Below are 12,697 nucleotides of genomic sequence, written 5' to 3'. Positions count from 1 at the left end.
AGATTGGCTGATATTTCTTCATAAGATAAGACTCAGTTATATGTTGCGAAGCTAACACTTTGTTAAAAGAAAACAAAAAGCAATCATTACCTAATACATAGAACAACTATTTGTAATTATAAGAGGCATATAATATTGGTTATGCTCCAAGCCATACCTATCTTCTGTTAAACAGATATACTAGAATAGGAGAGGTAACCTATGAGCCATAATGTCTGCTCCTGAACCGCAAGGGAATAATTCCATTATAGAAATTGAGAGTGACCCGGAGGAGGACCAACGTATTATAAATCAATATAGACAGACAAGATTAGTGCCAGATAGACGTTTAAATCGTCCAAGAGATGCATCAAACAGGTTTGTTAATGCAGATACCTACTCTTTACAACTACAGAATGCAGAAGATGGAGATGATGGGGACGATTTGCAAATTGTAAACGAAGTATATCTAGATGATGAGGGCCCTATCGATGGTATGGCTGATTTTGTTGATTTAGAACGTAATACACCATCGAGCAGGCTGGTAGTGAACTATGTTAATGGTGAGACGTCTGAGGCTTCGCGAGAAGACGACGAAATAGCTATTATAGAAGAGCGAACGGTGCAGCCTACCTTTTTGTTGAACCTCCCGATCGGCCAAACACTTCGAATTAGTGGCACGATTGAGGATCGCCCAGCAAGAAGATCGTTCGAGACACAGCGTACCGCCAGAGTTAATCTTTTGCGAAGGGCCGCTAGAGGTGCACAAAGGCTTTTTATGACTGATCCAGATAGTGACCAGAATGACGAAACTGAAGCTAATAATGACGGCGAATACCTGCCACAAGCTGTGGTGAGGCAACGGCAACAAGCGGCAATGCAGAATCGAATGCAGCGCCAACTTAGACAGAGGTCTTTACGACAAAGAGAGCATCTAACGGATCCTGAGGTAGAACTCCTGGACCCCGAAATAAGAAGTATGTTTTACCATGCGGAAACCCCACATGAGCTACGAACTATGCTCAACTCGAGAGGCATAGATGCAAACGCAAATTCTCAGAACCTTGTGCAACTTTACATGAGATTCCGTTCCAGGCAGTTAAACAACTGGGCAAGGCAACGGGCCCAAGATTTTTATTTTAGAGCTAATACTTCTTCAGGCCGTGAAGAACCGAATACAAACCATTCATTACGTCCGTTACGTCACCAGCATCCATTAAACCAGCAGCGGGCGCCTTTCACAAGCTACGTCTTAGCAAGGTCGCTAGGAAACCTGGGGCCATGGCGTCACGACCTCTTGGGAGAAGATGAGGAGGAAGTAACGCAAAATATTATAGACCTGATCCAGGCAAGAGAAGAAAGGGACCTCGACAACCGTAAAAGAAAGTACATGGAAGATACCAAGTCCCAGCAACAAAAATTCATAGAAAGAGCCCAGTCGCTCCCGGATAAGTACTGCGCTTCATTTGACCCGACTCCGAAAATGAGAATTACTATGGAAAGAAATGGCAAGACCGAGGAAGTCATGGTGACAGACGATCAGACTGCTAAAAACTACATCGAAATACCCGTCTGCTGTCTATGCGGAGTAGAGTTGGGGCTCGGCATTCCGGATGACTTTAAGGGCATTTCGCAGGTTGATCGGGCAGTTTCATTTGAGAGTCTTGTGTCAAAATACGATTTCAGGTCTCCTTACCAAGCCTTAGCACGCCCGTCCGTTGCGGATCGAAACCTGTCCAAGAGGACGTTCGTTGCACACTGTGGGCACACTTTCTGTGGCAGGTGTTTTGCTCGTATAAATAATGCTAAGAAGTTTTCTAAAGTTTCAAAAAAGCGATTAGCTGAGTTGAGAGGACCCTCTCATCCGGACAACTATGGGCCACGTATATGTCCGACAGAAGGATGTAAAGGTCAGTTACGTGCTAGAGGAAAAATGCGAGAGGTTTATTTTTAAACTGGAGAAGAGTCATCTACTGTATACGTTAATGTGATTATTTACGCGACATATCTTTTTGATAAAGGACTGCTAGAAAAGTAATTTTTTTAATTAGTGATTCTATTACCAAGATATAACTTTGAAACGATTTAGAGGTTCAACTATTTAGCCAATATCAAACTGGTAATCAGGTCTATTGATTTGGTGTATATAATCAATAATGAGCAAAGTAGGAGGGAAGTTGATTTTCGCATTATGTGTTGGAATAATCACAACAGGTACAATTAATTCTGTCATAACAAAGTTTCAGGACAACCAGTGTATCAGGGACTGCGCCACTGCATCTCCATTACTCTTTAACCAACCGTTGATGCAGACTTTGCAGATGTTTATTGCGGAGGCCCTAATGCTTCCGTTGTTTTATTTCACAGGGAAGCGTAAACGGATATCCTTAGATGTTGTGCCACGTACTAGCAATACTTACTTGTTGTCTTTACCGGCAATATGTGATGTTTGTGGGTCCACGCTACTAAACCTTTCATTGATTTTGGTTCCAGTGTCTATATTTCAGATGGCGAGAGGCGCGGTGATTGTATTCGTCGCTGTGTTTAGTGCGGTGTTTCTAAATAGGTCTATAAGCCGTAAAGAATGGGTATCTATGGCAATAGTTGTGCTGGGAGTGGCTATTGTAGGACTTAGTGGTATGGCAGGTTGGGAATCTAATCTGCTCAATGGTAAGTTGGTTTTAGGGATTTCCTTTGTTCTCGTTGCCCAGGTATTCTTGGCAACACAATTGGTTCTCGAAGAGTACTTCGTTTCTCGGCAGCCGATTATGCCTATGGAACTAGTAGGCTACGAAGGCGTATTCGGCACTATGATAACGTCTGCGATGTTTATGTTTGGGACTTTAACATTTGCCCGTGAGAATACGGCCTCTCCTTTTAACTTCCCTATGAGTTACAACGACTTGAAAACCAGTAGAGCGCTAATCTACACCTCCATAGTGGTTATGATTTCAGTCGCCACATTCAACTTCCTAGGGATAGCATTGACGAAGCACGTAAGTGCGACGTCGCGGAGCATGGTGGATACATGCAGGACGATTGTGGTATGGTTAGTATCACTTGTTATCGGATGGGAAACGTTTAAATGGAAACAGCTTTGTGGTTTTACAATCGTAGTATTTGGCACCTTGATGTATAACAATGTGATCGATATCCCTGTAAACTGGGATGGAAAGAAAGACAGTCGCCAGTATTACGAGCAAATTGAGGGATAAAACATTCATTGATAAACAAACATTCATTAAAAAACACGCTAAAAACATGTCGTCCAGGTGTCGACATCGGTAAAATTAAAGGATAGGGTATAATTAAAAAGCGCCACGCGCTAGCGAAATAGCAAGAACACCGAATTTACCTATATTTATGCATTATAGGTTTAACCAATTTTGAATTATATGGGAACTATAGTAGATATAGGCCACTGCAGAATTGTATTTAAATTTTTTAAGCGTATTGCATACTAAAAGTCATGGAGTGCACCAAGGTTTGGAGCAACTAGTACGTCAATATTATCTTCCATTATGCTCTTCACAGGAACAGAGCCAAGTATGTTGGCCAATCAGAATAACATGTCTAATGTACAGCACAGACACATACCTGCAAGACAGGCACCTAAGCAGCTATTGTAAGAATTGCTCTGAGGCTGCTGCTGGACGTAAACGGGGTTCTGTTGGTATGGATTGCCACCGTAGTACCCGCCACCTGGTGGTGGTGGCGCTCCACCCTGGTAGTAGCCTTGGTGTGATTGCTGGTAATATGGCGGATCCTGGTAACCGTATCCTTTAGAATCACCCTGATAAGGTGGTTGTACATACCCTGCATTTGGTGGGGGTGCATCATTAGGTTGGTACTGTTAATAAGCATTGTTAGCAAGTTTGTCAGAAACTTCAACTAGGAGCATCAACGCACAATGAAACCTCAAGATTGACAGGATCATGCCTTAGATGCGACTAAAACAATCGTAACACTATATACACATACAGTCTGCTTGTTGTCAGAAGATCCGTAGTACTCAGCTGCTGACATATGGTAATATTCTTATAGTCTTCTATACTTTCAGATTGGCGAACTGATTCTAGGTAGAATCATCAACGGTTAACTTCTACGAAATTAAGACTAGTTATTTAACTTCGAGGTTGTTGCGTATATTCAACTCGCTGTGGTGTACGGGCAGCAGCATTGATTTAGCGCTATCACCAAGAAGAATACAATGGTACTGTGGCTGTGCAATCAAGATTTCTTAATTGCAACCGTATTATAAATAAGCAGAAGTGCCTGGTTAATATTGTCTGAGCCCACCAACATGCAGGGTTCTTACATTAGCCTCGCGCGCTAGTTAACGGTCAGCGACTTGGAAGAAAACGCTGTCCGAACCTTAGCGTTACGATGGTAAGCCGGCTCTCGGTAATTTTAAAAAGCTGTACTTATCCCTTTCAACCGTTATTAGAGAATATTAGAGGATCCATGAAGCATTGCTGGATTCTTGGCACTTTATTTAGTTTTTTTAAATCAAAATATGATGATGCAAATACGCTTTACCTTATTTGGCTGAAAAGTAAACATTTCTAACTTTACATTAAAATAACGAGTGTTAGAAGAGTGTCATGATGAATTAAAGGCTCTATATTAAGAAGCCTCAAGTTAAACCTGGCAGACATAGTGTGTACGGTCCAGTTACCTGCTGAAAAATTGTATATACTTTGTTTCACAGCCATTGTCATTTAAAGGAAGCGCTGAGCAGATTTATTCATAACTACGGGGTGCCTGAAAGTGCATCGTGAGCATTTGATTGGGGCGCTGTTCAATTGATAAGTCCCCTGTGGTTAGTAAGGGATTATTAGAGCATAATTGCATTTTGGTTGTTATATTACCGTAAAGCGTAATCCCCGGTGTATCCTATCTACGTATATGATTCGAGGCAACCAAGGAACGACACCGAGTTTATTGAAATCTCTACCTATAGATACTGTATTAACTCCAGATCCAGCCCCTGTTCTTCGTGTAGGCATAATTACAGCTCCATTACAAAAGCTTGGAGGGGAAGGCGTCTTGGCGGCGTCCTGCCAACCTGCAGTACAGGGTTTCGTTGCAGAGGAAATCATGGATGATTTTGGAAGTGGTGAGCAATTGTCGACCGGCCTAGCGACAAGGTTGATGCCGCCTTACAATCCTAGATACAAATGTGGTAGTACGTTAGTTGCTGATGCGAGGGTTTCCGAGCAACAGCCAGTACAAGTACAGACGCATTCTCGTAACGGGGCTTGGAGAAGTCTACGTTGCAATAAGGTCTCAAGTACCCCTAAAGAGATAAAATCTCCATCTAAATCAAAGTTATCCCTTCTGGACGATCAAAATTTGACAAGTTTCCCAATACCGCCTCCAAGGAAGTCTCCAACCCGCAATAATGAGTACCTGTCCAACTCTGTGTCAATGAGGGTTCATGCGCATGATAGGAGAATAAGTCTGGAACCGGCTGTAAAAGACGTTGATAATATTAATGAACTTGTCCTTATTGAAGATTACGTTTCTAGTGCATCAGATATGGCACCTAATTGTACATCCGGGTTTCTTAATACCGCTCCGAGAAGATGTGACATTCGTGCGACAAAGAAGAAGATGTCGTTATCTGATTTGAAGAGCAGGATTAACAAAAGTAACCACACCGGAAGAGTGCCTTTGAGATTGAAAAATTCCAGACAATTGTCGCTTCATAGTTCTCTGACATTAACTCCTCGTGTGGTGAACGATTCTGACGTTGCATATCGGGAAGAGACTCCAACGGAGTTTTTCAGGGACGAATTCACTGGGTATCAATTGCATAATAAGCAACTAGCCCACAGAAAATGCGGGAGTGAAGATGGCAGCGCGCCTCTCCGCTCATCACCGGACGTTATCGATGATCAAACAACAAATAGCACAAGTGTTACTGCTGTGAGCTCCAACGTAGACAAGATTTTACTGGATATCCTAAAGCCTGCGGAATTAAGCTCATGCGTTTCTGATAAGTACCTGTCAGATCTGAATATTACCAGCCAACTGAGGTACTGTGTCATTTGCGAGAAACCATTATACGAATTGAGTGCATTAATACCCCCAGATAAGAACTTCCGCGAGATCCTGTGCCAAGATTGTACGGAAAAGTATGAGAAAGCCTCCAAAATACTGGAAGACTACGAATTCGAGACCACGGTCGAGTCCATCGACGACTTCATGGATAGTTCTATGGAGAGCGGACTGGGTGATGAGCCTCGTGTGATTGTAGCGAACCACAATGATAAATTCGTGACAAAAAAGTTTTCCCATCAGTTATTGAACCGACTGTACCTGCAATCGAACAACGTTAGTGCGACTACAGAATCACCCACTTTGTCTAATTTTCGGAAAGGCATTAATATGGGAAAGTCGCTGGATGCATCCACCAGGGCATGGTTTTATGCCGCTAAAAATAAGTTGAGATGGAGGTGGAGGGCCAGTGGTCTTCTGCCATGGTTTTTAACAAGTAGTCGATGAAAAATTATGGATTTCTTCGGTTTATTTTAAGGAATATTATGTAGTTACGTCGAAGTTCATAAGACGATATACTTTGCTGGATTTAATGAGAATGTTCACAAGACTAATTGAACTTGGAGCTATTAAAGGCGAGTTGTAGTTCTATTTAAAAGGTTGTTGCCTCGATTCTTCACCATCCGGCTTGCGAGCCTTAAGTAATTACGGTACTTTTTTAAAAAAATAACTCTCAATATGAAATTCACCTGTTTTCCAATGGCTTAGTAGTTGACGTTGAACATCACTGGTACTCATAAAGGTCTAAAAATGGACACTCTTTTTAATTCTTCGGAAACTAATCCTAGAGGAATACCAAAGGCTCCATTTGTGGAGAATGTTGAAGACTTCGTTAAAGAACCAAGCGATTTCGAATTATGCTTCAATAAGTTTCAGGAAAGACTAAGCAAATACAAGTATATGCAAGAATCAAAGCTTTCTACGATTAGTCAATTGAAGTCTAAGATACCTGATATTGAAAATGCATTAAAAATGTGTAAATTAATGAAGTTGAAACAGGGTGGTGAAACTGAATCTTTGAAAGTTAACTACCAATTGGATGAGACCCTATATACGAAAGCTGCTATTGATGTTTCTGAGGACCTAAAGGTGGGCCTTTGGATGGGTGCTGATGTAATGCTAGAATATCCAATTGACGAAGCAGTGGAATTGCTCTCTGAAAAGTTGGAAGCAGCTAAGGATTCATTAAAAATAGCGAATGAAGATGTGGAATTCTTGAGAGAAAACGTCACCACTATGGAAGTTAACTGTGCAAGGCTATATAACTGGGATGTAGAAAGGAGACAGGCTTTGAAAGTTGCACAAAAGGGCACTGAGGATCTAAAGATATAGATACAATTCCTTATTTCGTCATGTGTTTTATGTATAATAATTAAACTTACATTATCCTCCAATATGGCAGAATACTTTTTGGGCTCATTATTAAGTATTAAACAAGCTACCCGTTTTTCACCTCCGAAAAGTGTCTAATAGCTGAACCGCAAGGGGCCTTGCAGGTTCATCTGGTTGCTCATCCAGGTCGACATTTCCATTCGTGTCTTCCGTTGATGTTGTTGTGGCTCTTAAAGACGAGGAAACTGTGCTTGCACTTCTGTTCCAGCTATCTCTCCAAATTGGGAGCGCTACTGTATCTTTGCCAGGAAGCAATCCTTTATCTAAAAATATGCCACATATCCAGCCACTAAACCCAATTCCAAATCCTGCCCAGCCTTGGTTTAGCATTGACAAAAAAACCAAACTATTTATTAGAAATTGGTCACTAAGCGTCCATTTAACCTCTTTGGAGGGTTTGAAGGGTTGAGCCAACAGAACCTCAAATTCATATACTGTGGGGGTATATTCCTTGTAAAAGTGAAATAAAGAAAGTAGTATAGGTAAAGCCCCGCTGCTAAACCTATTCCAATGGACTAAGGGGACCATATTCAATGCAATGTTAAGGACCGTTAAGGTTATAGTATTATATATCCAACAAAGTAGTATCAAATTCACGTATTTCTTGGACCCAAAAAGCCTTTCTAACTGACGAAACTGGTACCAAATCAGCATATATAGGGCAACATCTGATTCATTAAGTGCACCTAATTGGAAGGTCAGGTACCTCCAATATTGTCTGTATTCTGATATAAATGGATCATACTGAAGGAGAAACCAATATTTAGTCTGGAAAAGTGATGCGAGTAATGTGACACCGACACAAGTTATCATACATGTCTTCGTGATAGGAAACTGTGCTAGCCCTAGGGGTAGTTCGGCTGACATTTTATCCAGTAAGATTGTGTAGTTCAAATATAGTCAATCATGAATGGATAGTTGTGGGTAAATAGCCGTTAATATATTCATTTTTTAAAAGTCCCCTTGACGGAACTCTTAACTGACTACATACATAAAAAGCGTAAACAGCACTCGTGAGGAGTTCAGCTGGTGTAAGAAGTTTGCTTAGTTCCTAAGAGTATCATTCAGTTATGCAAAGAGAGGTAGACTATCTGGTTAACAGGTTGGGACCAGGACAAGTCTACGGCGATAATGTCTCAGAGGTAACCCGTGGAATTGTATACCATATACCAAGAGTGAGGGATAGAAAGCAACTGCAACGTTTGGTAAATGCAATGTTTAACTCCAAGATTTGGCATATTCCTGCCCTGGACATCCTGGAACTATACGAAGTCACTCAAGCCATTTTCCGATGGAAACTGAAAATATCAGAGCCAAGTATATCTATTAAAGATTTCTACGATACATGGAATAACGCATTTTATAGTATTCGTACTTGGACATTACCTCAATTGGCAATACTTAGCGGGGTCTTGAGTACCAAGACGGAATTCCTTAGCGTTCAGCAGCAATATTTCATTGATGACTCAAGTAGTTGTGCGCGAATGTATGACGACTGGATGGCGAAGCACTTTCTGCCCGTTTGGACAGTAATGCTGGAAAAGTATAAATCGTTGCCTCCAAAATTTGAGCAGCTAGTGCTAATGTACGCACCTCTCCGTAACAAGCGAAGCGGCGTTGGTATAAATTCAGGCAACGTTATTCAATGTCTATTTAATCTGGTTATAAAATACATCACAAGCAAAGATGATAGCTCTTTTGTGGGCAGGCACCTGAATGATATTGCATTTGTACTAAATGCACTCGTTAGCGATGGTTCCCAGGCTGTGTTATCCAGTATTTTACACCAGCTATGCCAGGTATCATATGACCTATCCCTCAAGGAATTAACACGCCAGGAAACTGTGAGGTACGATGTAAAGTACTACGCAAACATAATGTTCACTTTTGTTTTAATTTTGGATGGTTGTTTGCATAATAAGGCTCGAATTCCTGGACTACATCACCAAGCTATTATGATTCTGTTCTATATCAATTTTATTGTACAGGATTTTGGAAAAGAAGAGTTTCATAGCTACCAGCGTGTATACCAGGTGAGTGCATCAATTTTGGCACACAATGTTGACATAATGAATGCTTCTTTGCAAGTGCTACTGGGCAACATATGGAAAACTGACACTAAGGCCAATACTTCCCGTATTATATTCATGTTGGAATTCCTTGAAACTACCCTGTTACATATACCAATCAATTCACAATATATTGATAAAGTTCTTCAACCCATAATAATGTCCTATATCCATTCAACAAATAGTATCGTCAGGGAAAATGCACACGCAGTGCAGCTCTCAATTTTCCAAAGTCCAAACACAAGCGAAACTCCTATTGCATGGAAAAGCATTAGTTTGAAGCCTTATCTTGAACTGATCCTCACACAATTTGCGTCAAATTTGGTTTCTAAAGAGCAGCTACTGACTGTCTACGAAACAATTAACTCACAGCTACCTTATATATCTATCAAGTACCCAGGAATTGTTGAAGAGCTTTTACAGTTCACTTTTTCAAAAGTTAGAGACTGCAGCAAAATTCCCACCAAGGTGGTTTTAAGTGAGTGCTTGATCTTGCAATGTGGAGCATTGTCGGGCGATGGCATTTGCAAGTGGCTGGATACATGTCAGGAACTAATAACGCAGCTTCCACAACCAGGACAGCTTGAACTGAAATGGAAAATGTGGGAACTCGTAAAGAAAAGTCGAAACGACGCAGCAATCCAATGGTGGTACACACATGATATTCATGTGAGACTTTGAACCTGTACTCATGTATATATATAGTGTTCTGTTTATATTGTACTTAAAAATCCTTACCCGGCCAACGGTCGGGTGCCAGCGTAAAAATTTGGTGAGCTTGAATCTAACAAATCTAAAGAGTATCTCTTCAATGCAGAACTTTAAACCAACGCTGCTGCTCCTCGCTTCATAGAGCTTATTGAAATGTCACTTGTTAATAAGAAACAATACTTTGATCTTCTGCCTACGAAGTTGAAGACATTTTTCCAGAAATACCCTCCAAGTATAACGTATAGCAGTAAACCAACTTTAACAACAGAGATAAACGCTAATCCGTTTCTACCAAACAAAAACCCAACAACTGGGAGATATCATGATCCAAAATATTCTTTAAGACGTATGAGTGACCTATATAAGCTGGCATACAGGTACGGTTTACAAGACTTGCTACCTCCTTCTAAGAAACTGTTCTTCGAAGAAAAATATGAGAAGAAGAAGATGATGAGGGGTGTTTTACTGCCAAAAGGGACCAAGCACGAATTGCGCCATGAGTCTAAGGTGGCTAAAATGCAAGAAGCGATTAAGAACGCCGACCAGTACATTGCAGAAGTAAAAGGTGCTAAATTCTTAAAGAAGTTGGAAAAAAGGAAACTGAAAGAAAGAACGTGGTTTTGATTCTCCGAGTTCCTTGGGCAATATCGAAATTTTTCCCACTGGATACAGATCAGCCATTCTTTTTACTATGTGTTAGTGAACTATACTTGTATATATCAAATATTAAAAACCTCGTGCTTTTCGTCATTTGTTACTCGGACTTGTTAAAAAGTGAAATTGTAGATGCTCATCTTGATACAATGAATAGCCTCAACGCTCCCAGTGACTGCCAAAATGCCACAGGAATTCCATATTCAATCCAATATCTCCGATAAGCAGCTGAATCACCAGTCTACGTCACTCGTTATCCCTCAGATAACAAGGTTAAGAATCCACAGTTCTATGTACTATAAAATAAAATTAGATCGAAGAAGTTTACGAGGAGATACAATGAAACAAGTATTGAAGGTTCTGGTTAATGATTTTGGCAGATGCTATGACCAATCTGCTTCTATGATAAATGTTTGTGGTAACGTAGAGTTTAAATGCATGTTAATGAAGATTATAGAAATTTGTCCGACATGGGCCCAGGTTTGTGAGATACTTCAACTAGGGAGTGAACTCCACAAGCAGTACCTCTTTAATGATAAATATATAGTGGCTTTATTATTGGTATATCTGAGAATTCAATACTACTATTTGCCAGATTCTAAGTCTGACGAAAGAGGTGCTTTGCAGGATGTGGATAGTACCGGTAAAATCACTACAAGAAAGATTAAAGCCATTTATAAGAACTTTCTTTGCGATTTCAGAAAATTAAAGAGCATTAATTTTGAAGTGGACTGCTGGAGCAGCTCTATGCAGAAAAATGTATGCATATATCACTTGGATGAGATAATTGATCGTCTCTGTACTGAAGACAATATATGGGGAGTACCACTGGGTAAGTGCCAATGGGCAGCTAATATAATTGAAGATGAGTCCGGTAGTGAATTCGAAGATGAGTCCGATATAAGTGATGTAGAGAATTCTTCCGCTGTTGCAAATGTTAACAACTATGACAGCAGTTCAAATTGAAAAAGTACCATTTTTGTTACTTATCGCATATTTACACTAATATATTACCTCTATTTAGCATCAATATAATTTACATGAGGCTTATAAAGCCCTTTTCACTCTTTTGCTTGGATTGCCGTTATGTTCGATTCTTCGTTTCCTGCTAGGATCTATCGCTACCTTTCCTGATCTTTTGAGTCTATTCACTTCATTATTATCTACCAGAAGAGAATCCAGATTTAGAGAGTCTGGAAGAATAATCTGCCTAATAGTGTTACCACGAATATTAATATATTGTAGGAATGTTGTACTTCCATCGACCTTGGTATTTTCTGTGTCTAGCTTTGCACCAGTGAGATATAGAGCTGCAACAGCCGCCTTGGCAGCCTTATTGGGTAAAGACAGTTTAACATCAGTCAAAGTCGTATTCATCTGAGGAGATACAGTTTGCAATGTCCCCCACACAGTGGTACCGTTCTTTAGTTCGATGGTAACCTGTTCATTGCGCAATTTCATCAAAAAACGAGCGAGCTTCATCTTCAATAGTAACCGTAGTTATGCTCTCAGCTAAATATGCAAGATCAGAATGCTTCTGATTTTTCTATATGTATGCTGCAGCTTTTAGATCCAGCGCTGGTGCAGTGCAGTACATTTAGTCGCTTTGTTATGATAGCCATATAGTGAAAAATATCTCGATAATTAAAATCACATGACCGAAAATTCCATAATCTAACAGTGGAAGGTCGTTCCTCTAGCTTATGCTGCTCCTGTGGGGGTATTTCACATGTATTGTAGAATTGTTTAATGGGTTACTGGTTTACTGGTTACTGGTTACTGGTTTTATGTATGATGTTGTTGTAACATGTTGATTTTGATTTGGAAAA

At 40.4% G+C, this 12,697-nt stretch overlaps 10 protein-coding genes across 10 annotated transcripts; 7 read left to right on the top strand and 3 right to left on the bottom strand.

Moving 5' to 3' along the window:
- Window positions 1-211: 211 nt before the first annotated feature.
- Window positions 212-1,933, top strand: SLX5 (SUMO-targeted ubiquitin ligase complex subunit SLX5; the record flags this gene model as incomplete). Its single annotated transcript, XM_018130590.1, has 1 exon — window positions 212-1,933. The coding sequence occupies one exon, from the start codon at window positions 212-214 to the stop codon at window positions 1,931-1,933; it is 1,722 nt and encodes a 573-aa protein (XP_017986079.1).
- A 202-nt stretch (window positions 1,934-2,135) lies between these two features.
- AW171_hschr2892 (DMT family transporter) lies at window positions 2,136-3,194 on the top strand (the record flags this gene model as incomplete). Its single annotated transcript, XM_018130589.1, has 1 exon — window positions 2,136-3,194. The coding sequence occupies one exon, from the start codon at window positions 2,136-2,138 to the stop codon at window positions 3,192-3,194; it is 1,059 nt and encodes a 352-aa protein (XP_017986078.1).
- A 344-nt stretch (window positions 3,195-3,538) lies between these two features.
- On the bottom strand, window positions 3,539-4,005 carry AW171_hschr2891 (uncharacterized protein; the record flags this gene model as incomplete). The annotated part of the gene is made up of 2 exons (XM_018130588.1): window positions 3,539-3,829; window positions 3,961-4,005. 2 exons carry the CDS (start codon window positions 4,003-4,005, stop codon window positions 3,539-3,541), a joined length of 336 nt encoding a protein of 111 aa, XP_017986077.1.
- An 882-nt stretch (window positions 4,006-4,887) lies between these two features.
- AW171_hschr2890 (uncharacterized protein) lies at window positions 4,888-6,489 on the top strand (the record flags this gene model as incomplete). Its single annotated transcript, XM_018130587.1, has 1 exon — window positions 4,888-6,489. The coding sequence occupies one exon, from the start codon at window positions 4,888-4,890 to the stop codon at window positions 6,487-6,489; it is 1,602 nt and encodes a 533-aa protein (XP_017986076.1).
- Window positions 6,490-6,792: 303 nt separating this feature from the next.
- On the top strand, window positions 6,793-7,374 carry PAC10 (tubulin-binding prefolding complex subunit PAC10; the record flags this gene model as incomplete). The annotated part of the gene is made up of 1 exon (XM_018130586.1): window positions 6,793-7,374. The coding sequence occupies one exon, from the start codon at window positions 6,793-6,795 to the stop codon at window positions 7,372-7,374; it is 582 nt and encodes a 193-aa protein (XP_017986075.1).
- A 117-nt stretch (window positions 7,375-7,491) lies between these two features.
- DSC2 (Dsc2p) lies at window positions 7,492-8,301 on the bottom strand (the record flags this gene model as incomplete). Its single annotated transcript, XM_018130585.1, has 1 exon — window positions 7,492-8,301. The coding sequence occupies one exon, from the start codon at window positions 8,299-8,301 to the stop codon at window positions 7,492-7,494; it is 810 nt and encodes a 269-aa protein (XP_017986074.1).
- Window positions 8,302-8,504: 203 nt separating this feature from the next.
- Window positions 8,505-10,184, top strand: PEX8 (Pex8p; the record flags this gene model as incomplete). The annotated part of the gene is made up of 1 exon (XM_018130584.1): window positions 8,505-10,184. One exon carries the CDS (start codon window positions 8,505-8,507, stop codon window positions 10,182-10,184), a length of 1,680 nt encoding a protein of 559 aa, XP_017986073.1.
- Window positions 10,185-10,367: 183 nt separating this feature from the next.
- Window positions 10,368-10,838, top strand: MRPL25 (mitochondrial 54S ribosomal protein mL59; the record flags this gene model as incomplete). Its single annotated transcript, XM_018130583.1, has 1 exon — window positions 10,368-10,838. One exon carries the CDS (start codon window positions 10,368-10,370, stop codon window positions 10,836-10,838), a length of 471 nt encoding a protein of 156 aa, XP_017986072.1.
- A 213-nt stretch (window positions 10,839-11,051) lies between these two features.
- On the top strand, window positions 11,052-11,834 carry PRP38 (U4/U6-U5 snRNP complex subunit PRP38; the record flags this gene model as incomplete). Its single annotated transcript, XM_018130582.1, has 1 exon — window positions 11,052-11,834. The coding sequence occupies one exon, from the start codon at window positions 11,052-11,054 to the stop codon at window positions 11,832-11,834; it is 783 nt and encodes a 260-aa protein (XP_017986071.1).
- An 81-nt stretch (window positions 11,835-11,915) lies between these two features.
- On the bottom strand, window positions 11,916-12,350 carry SMD1 (mRNA splicing protein SMD1; the record flags this gene model as incomplete). Its single annotated transcript, XM_018130581.1, has 1 exon — window positions 11,916-12,350. One exon carries the CDS (start codon window positions 12,348-12,350, stop codon window positions 11,916-11,918), a length of 435 nt encoding a protein of 144 aa, XP_017986070.1.
- Between the last annotated feature and the right edge of the window lie 347 nt (window positions 12,351-12,697).

Source organism: Eremothecium sinecaudum, chromosome II (genome assembly GCF_001548555.1).
Source record: "Eremothecium sinecaudum strain ATCC 58844 chromosome II, complete sequence".
NCBI classification, from domain to species: Eukaryota; Fungi; Ascomycota; class Saccharomycetes; order Saccharomycetales; family Saccharomycetaceae; genus Eremothecium; species Eremothecium sinecaudum.
Note: the sequence above shows the minus strand (reverse complement) of the source record. Positions and strands in the feature narration are given on the sequence as shown.